At 42.9% G+C, this 6,403-nt stretch overlaps 1 protein-coding gene across 5 annotated transcripts in view; it reads left to right on the top strand.

Moving 5' to 3' along the window:
• Positions 1-381: 381 nt before the first annotated feature.
• Positions 382-6,403, top strand: part of GPAT3 (glycerol-3-phosphate acyltransferase 3) — a 52,093-nt gene continuing 46,071 nt past the window's right edge. Inside the window, exons 1-3 of one of the 5 annotated variants that reach the window (XM_077142960.1) lie at positions 382-424; positions 2,092-2,382; positions 4,802-4,868. In XM_077142960.1, the coding sequence (XP_076999075.1) occupies positions 2,242-2,382; positions 4,802-4,868 (208 nt within the window). In that variant the 5' untranslated portion in view covers positions 382-424; positions 2,092-2,241. Of the gene's footprint in view, positions 440-1,153; positions 1,447-1,666; positions 1,790-1,844; positions 2,383-4,801; positions 4,869-6,403 lie in introns of those variants that run through there. The other 4 variants (XM_077142962.1, XM_077142958.1, XM_077142959.1 and 1 more) reach the window with 4 other exon arrangements.

Here is a 6,403-nt window from a genome sequence, read left to right as displayed (position 1 = left end):
CCCCAAAAATAACCCATCTGAGAAAGTTGAAGCACAGAAGGACTAACTGACCTGCTCAAACTAAGACTCTAATACCATCTTATTATCAGTCCACCATTTCTTTGTGGAAGAATAATTCTCCCATGACAGTTAAAAAAACAGACAGACACACACACACAAAAAAACCCCAAAACCCAAAAGCAAAACCGGTTCATAAAGTTTGGCCATGAGCAACAGAAATCACTGGAGATTGTGTATTAGCCACTGCCAGTTTCTGGCTAGGCAAAAAGAGGCCACCTTTAATTGAAGTTGACTGCACAGTCTCTATTGTTGGGTAAACCTTGATACAATAATTCATGCCTTAGTCATCTTGGTTTGAGGAAATAAAAGGATAAGAATTTTGTTTGATGTAGTTACTGTCTTTGGCCAGGAGACAAGATGTCAGGTATTGTTAGAGATTGTGAGTTACATGGATGGCTTAATTCTGTAGTTAGTGTTAAATGAACCACTATAAGCTTGAGATTTTGTGCTAAACATATACCAATTTTAGCAACTTGGACCGATTGGTAGTTGTGTTTCTTTGCTTTTGTAAACCGGCAGACCAGTTTAATTTTTAGAAACCAAACTCCTGAAATTTCCTCATTGGTTTTTATAGTAGCAATATTTTTTTTCCGGTTTCCGTGGGGGAGGGGATTTGTGACACTTACCTGGCAGGAGGTGCAGAGGACAAACATTTACATTTTTTACTTAGGGGCTTCCCTTCCACTTCCTACTTCCCCTACACCGATCCTTTGCCGATCCTCACAGTTTTCCAACTCGTAACAATACCCGAAGGAGGATTACCTCTAGGAGCTTTTGGTTCGATTCAGGAAAATCAGATTTGGATATCCTGATTTTATCTACTGCAGCTCTTAACACCCGATTCTCTTGCTTGTCCTTAAAAACAATTCAGGTCTATACAGACGTGAACTGTAGTGGAGTAAATTCTCATCCAACTTTGCCCTTCATTTCTCTAATAAGGGCTAGCACGGAAGCAGTGAGGTGAATCTGAAGATTCAGGAGGCTCGGGTCAGTTTAGCGAAGGTTTACTCGGCAGAGAAATGTTTCAGCTGCTTTGAGACAGCGTGGGATGCGGGCCGGGTGTTTTGTGACCGGTAGGGGAAGCTGTAGTTGGAATCTTCCCCGGAGAAGGGAGCGACTGACGTTCAGCTTAAAGGATTTCCATGTCAAGGAGATGGCGGCTGAGTGCAGTAGGCAACTTGTGCGGAGAGCTTCCTACTCTCCTGATTAGCAGGATTTAGCCACACAGCTCCGTAGCGGAGGAAGGGGAAGGAGGAGTGAAGAAGAGATAGGAGGCGATGGAGCGGCGTCCAGGGCCGCTCAGCAGAACTCTGTTTTCCCCTCCTTCAAAGTTCTTCCCTAGAGAGAAGATGAACACGATCTTTCTCAAGCTATTTCATTTTGGGGGTGAGGAAATGCTAACTTTTTTTTTTTTTAATGCTAACATTTTGCAGATGAAAATCCCTTAAAGGCCTTTGCTGAGTGCGGCGTGGAGGCGGGGCGCGGGGGAAAGGGGAGGCCTCCGGGGAGGTTACGGCGGTCTGAATCCCAATCCGGCCAGGTTGCTCCACATGGGGTGGCCGAGGAGGTGGGGCGAGGGCAGCGCGCTGATATAGTGCGCCTCCAGCCACCAGCCACCAGCCACCAGCCACCAGCGCAATCTGCGGCGCGGCGCCAGTTCTCCCGGCTGCAGCTGTGGTGCGGTGCGGTGCGGTGAACCCGCTGGGATCCTCGCTCCGGGAGGGCCTTCGTGAGTCACCCGCTGAGTTGTCGCAATCGTCACCCAGAGGAAATTAGGCACGGGGTGGGTGGGGCGCGTTTCTGGCTCTGCTCTCGCGCTTCTGCCTGCGTCGCCGCGTACCTTTGCTCACCCCCAGCTTCTGTCCTCTTACCCGCTCTGTCCCGGTCTGCCCACGTTGCGGTGTCTTCTTTCCTGGCCTGGGCCTCTAGCGAAGAAAGAGTTAACCGGCGGGGACGAGGAGGAGCCTGAAAAGGGAGGAAGGAAATTGCCGTAGTTGTGAAAGTTTTTTCCTTCCCTTCGTTTCCCTGCAGTGCTGAGCGCTGAGAGGCGGCGGTGGCGCTGACTCCCTCGAGCTGGACTTCGCGCTTCCCCGCAGCTCCTGCCCGACTGTGTTGGGGCAGGGACAGCTGTCGCGCTCGGACCTCCTCGGTGGACATTTTTCCGAGCAGCTGCGCCGAATCATGGAGGGCGCAGACTTAGCACAGAAGATCCTTTCCACCTGGCTGCTGCTGGTGATCAGCCTCATCCTCCTACCTTCGGCCTTCGGGGTGTCTTTGGGCATTTCTGAGATCTATATGAAGATCCTGGTGAAAACTTTAGAGGTGAGTTCTAGGAGGGACGCGGCGTTCCCGCACCTCTGAGGGTTTTAGGGAGACCCCGGGCCGAGGTTAGTGGGGTGATAGCTGAATTAACGTGAGGGGTTTAATTCGGAAGGGCGGTGGTCACGAGGAGCGTACGGGGGGGTTTCTGCTAGCATCTTGGCTTCTCGTGTGGAGTTGGAGGCATCCGAGCTGAGACCAGTGGACCACTTCATTGTGTCTCTGGTCGAAAAGAGAAGGCAAAGCCAAACTTACCTTCCACCCTGTTTCATTATTTTTTTACCGATTAGGAAAACAAAGCGACTGCCTTTTATATCAGTGGATTTGTTTTATGCTCAAGATAAGAAATCAGTTGCTATATGACAGAAAGAAATTTGATTTTATTTTAGTGGAGTGATGGAAATTTTATCTTAACAATGGCACTTGAGATGCCATTGAGAAGCGGTTCTGTGACCTCAGCTCTCTCTACACTCCCGTTTCCAAATTCTGCAAGGAAAGGTGTTAGATGAGAGTGGGCCTCGTAGGAAATAATCGCAGCTTACCCTTACACAGGGCTTTATTAAGTTTCAAAGGGCTTTCTATTTACTCTATCATCAGATGCCTCTGATAACTTTGGGAGGTAGGAAGGGCAGGTTCTATCTCCCTTGTACAGAAAAGGAAATGAGCCTCAGAGAGGTTCAGTAGTTTGTTTGAAATTGGTGTTGCAGATAGGAATCAACAAGGAGAGGCATGGCAGTTTAGTGGTTAGGGGGTACAGATTCTGGATTGAGATTTGCTAGATTTAAATTCCAGCTCTGCTTTTCCGTGTAGTTATTTCTTGTCCCTGATTTTTCTCTTTTGTAAAATAGGACTAACAGTAATACCTATTTCCATAAGATTGTTACGTGGTTTAAATGAGTTAAAATTTGTCACGTACCTTAGAAGGGCACCTGCTCATGTTAGGTGCTATGTAAGTGTTTGCTGTTTTAAAAAAAGTGATATAATTATTGAGGTTCAACATTATTGTTTCTTTAACTTCTACAGTACCCTCTGACTTGGGATCCTATTTTTCTACCCTTATATTCTGTCTGCTCTTAGATCTTGGCTATATCTGCTCTTCTCCCTTAGCCTATGGTGTGGTTCCCTTGGGGGGGCTTCTACCTGCTAAACACCTGTTTTACCCTAAATCCTTACTGGAGTTTTCTTCGTGGCTATCTTTTTGCCCAGTAATTGAAGTTATATTTAATTCTTCACACTCAGCTTTCAAAGTTCTGTTGTTTATAAAGTTCTGTTGTTTCTCCTTGGGAGCTATTTCTCAGTTTTGAGCCTTATTGACTTCCTGTCCTGAGCTTGACCATATTTTGCTGTGATTTTCATTGGTAACCCTTCTTTAGAATATTCTTTCCCATGCTGCACCTTAGCTGGTATTTGCTCTTTCTCAGAGCTCTGAAATCACTGAACCGTTCTCACATATAGTACTGTGAAAGGTTTTTGGGAATTTATATTTCAAGGTGAATATGGACTGAAGATAAATCATACACACTTGCTTCAAGGCGCTGATTCTTAACTCTCTTGCCAGGCTTTAGTAATTTGAGGTATTAAGAAGAGAGACCAGCTAGTTGCTCTCATCTATGCTTTGATGGGGTGACTCCAGTCTAGGGTCTGCCCTTTGTTTGGCATGTATGTCCTCAGGGTTTAATTTTTTTTTATTTTAATTTTGGTCCACCTAGAGTTAAAGAGCCTTTCAGAGAGACACCCGCTGTTAATCAAACTCTCGAGAATGCCAGTGGGACATACATCACTTGGCTTGGAAACCAAGTAGGTGACAAGCATAGAAAGCCACCCTTTTTGCTAACACTGAGTTATTAGGTCAGAGAGGTGCTTGGTGTATATGGAATGAGAATTGGAGCTCTTTTTGTGAGCCGACTTTGACTTGTTGGTTGTGGTTGCTTGGAGCATCTGTGTTTGGAAGCAGCTGGGCCCCACAGGAAAGAGAGCTGTGATCCCAGAGTGATGTCTGATGACAATGATGATTACAGCACGTAAGTTATCTCATTTAATTCTTTTGGCAACTTAATGAGGTTAGGAACTGTATCTTCTTTTCTAGATGAATAAGTGGGTCTAGAAGGATTCAGTAACGTTAAAGCCAAACAGTCTTGATGTTGTAACCTTTGCTCTTGACAACCATGCTTCACAGCCTTCTCAGGGAGAGCTTATTGGGCACGAGGTGTGGGTGAGGGGTTTAGATGGGGAAAAATGATCCTTAGACCATTACCAGTAATGAATGTGAGTGTATCTGGAATAATAAAAAATTCCCAGGGTTGTTTCTTGAATCCAATAGAGCCATGGCTTAACATATAATTTCACATCCATAGAAGCATGGTTTAAGTATTTTAAATCGTCTGGAGATCAGTTTAAATTAATACAGTTTGTTTTTGAACAGTGGGCCACAATACGAATTGAAAAAGGAACCCCAAAGGAATCGGTTCTTAAAAAGTCAGCTACTATGGGTAAGTCTTACCTTTTCTTGTGACTGTTAAAACTCTAAACATGCAGAGAACAGTACATTCTATAGGCTTTGGATCATTTGTAGTTCTGTCCTATATGCAAAATAACAGTAATCTGAGTTTTGTTAAATTTTTCCTCTAAGGGGATGATATATACCCATTCTTCTATGTGTTCTTACAGGGAGCGTTTTCCTTCAAAGGGCATGTTTTTAAAGATAGCTGCCCACATCTTTTCTTTTTTCTTTTTCTTTTTTTAATTAGAGAAAGTTGTAGTTTTACTGAAAAATCATGAAGAAAACACAAAGTTCTGATATATACCCCCTCTCACTCACAGTTTTCCCTGTTAATAAAGCTTTATATTAGTACCGTACCTTTGTTACACTTGATGAAAAAATATCATTTTAATTGTACTATTAACTATGGTCCATGGTTTTACTTTAGGCTTCACTTGTTTAGTTGTTCAGTCTTATTTATTTTTAATTTTATTCAAGTAATATATAAATATAAAACCTAAGATTTCCTCTAAAACATATTCAAATAATAATTCAGTGATCTTAATTGCATTCACAGTGTTGTGCTGTCATTGCTGTCATCCATCACCAAAACTTTTCCATCATCCTGAATAGAAACTTCATCAGTTAAGCATTAATTCCCCATGGCTTACCCCCAACCTAGTCCCTGGTAACTAATCCAGTCTACTGAATTATAGTTCAACAGTTTTAGGTATTTCCCTCTAGTTTTTCTAATACACTAGAAACTAAAAAGGGATATCTATACAATACATAATAATAACCTCCAGAATGTCCTCTCAACTCTAGTTGAAATCTCTCAGCCACTGAAACTTTGTTTTGTTTCATTTTTTTTCCACAAGAAGGCTTTTTCAATCACATGATGCCAGGGCCAGGTGCATCCCTGGGAGTCATGGCCCACAGTGCCAGGGAGATTCACACTGCTGGGAGTAGTGTCCCACGTAGAGCAGAGGGTAGTGAGTTTATTTGCACAGTTGGGTTGCAACATTTTACATTTCCAGCAGCAATGAATGAAAGTTCCTATTTCTCCACAATCTTTCCAACACTTGTTATTTTCCATTTCTTTAATAGCCATTCTAGTGGGTGTCAGGTGGTTTCTTGGTGTGTTTTTTTTGATGTGTGGTCTGGGAATCAAACCTGGGTCTCCTGCATGGAAGGCAAGCATTCTACCACTGAACTACCTGTGCACCCTCGGTGTGGTTTTGATTTGCATCTCCCTAATGACTAATGATATTGTACATCTTTTCATATGTTTATTGGCTGTTCGAATATCTTATTTGGAAAAATGTCTATTTAAGTCTTTTGCCCAATTTTTAATTGTGTTGTCTCTTTTGTCATTCAGTTGTAGGTTTTCTTTATATATTCTAGATGTTAAACCCTCTTTGGATATATGTGGTTTACAACTGTTTTCTGCCATTCTGTACTTTGCTTTTTTATTTTCATGATAAAGTGCTTTGATACACAAAATTTTTAATTTTGATGATGTCTCATATATCTATTTTTTTCTTC

This window comes from Tamandua tetradactyla, chromosome 24 (genome assembly GCF_023851605.1).
Source record: "Tamandua tetradactyla isolate mTamTet1 chromosome 24, mTamTet1.pri, whole genome shotgun sequence".
Taxonomy (NCBI): Eukaryota; Metazoa; Chordata; class Mammalia; order Pilosa; family Myrmecophagidae; genus Tamandua; species Tamandua tetradactyla.
Note: the sequence above shows the minus strand (reverse complement) of the source record. Positions and strands in the feature narration are given on the sequence as shown.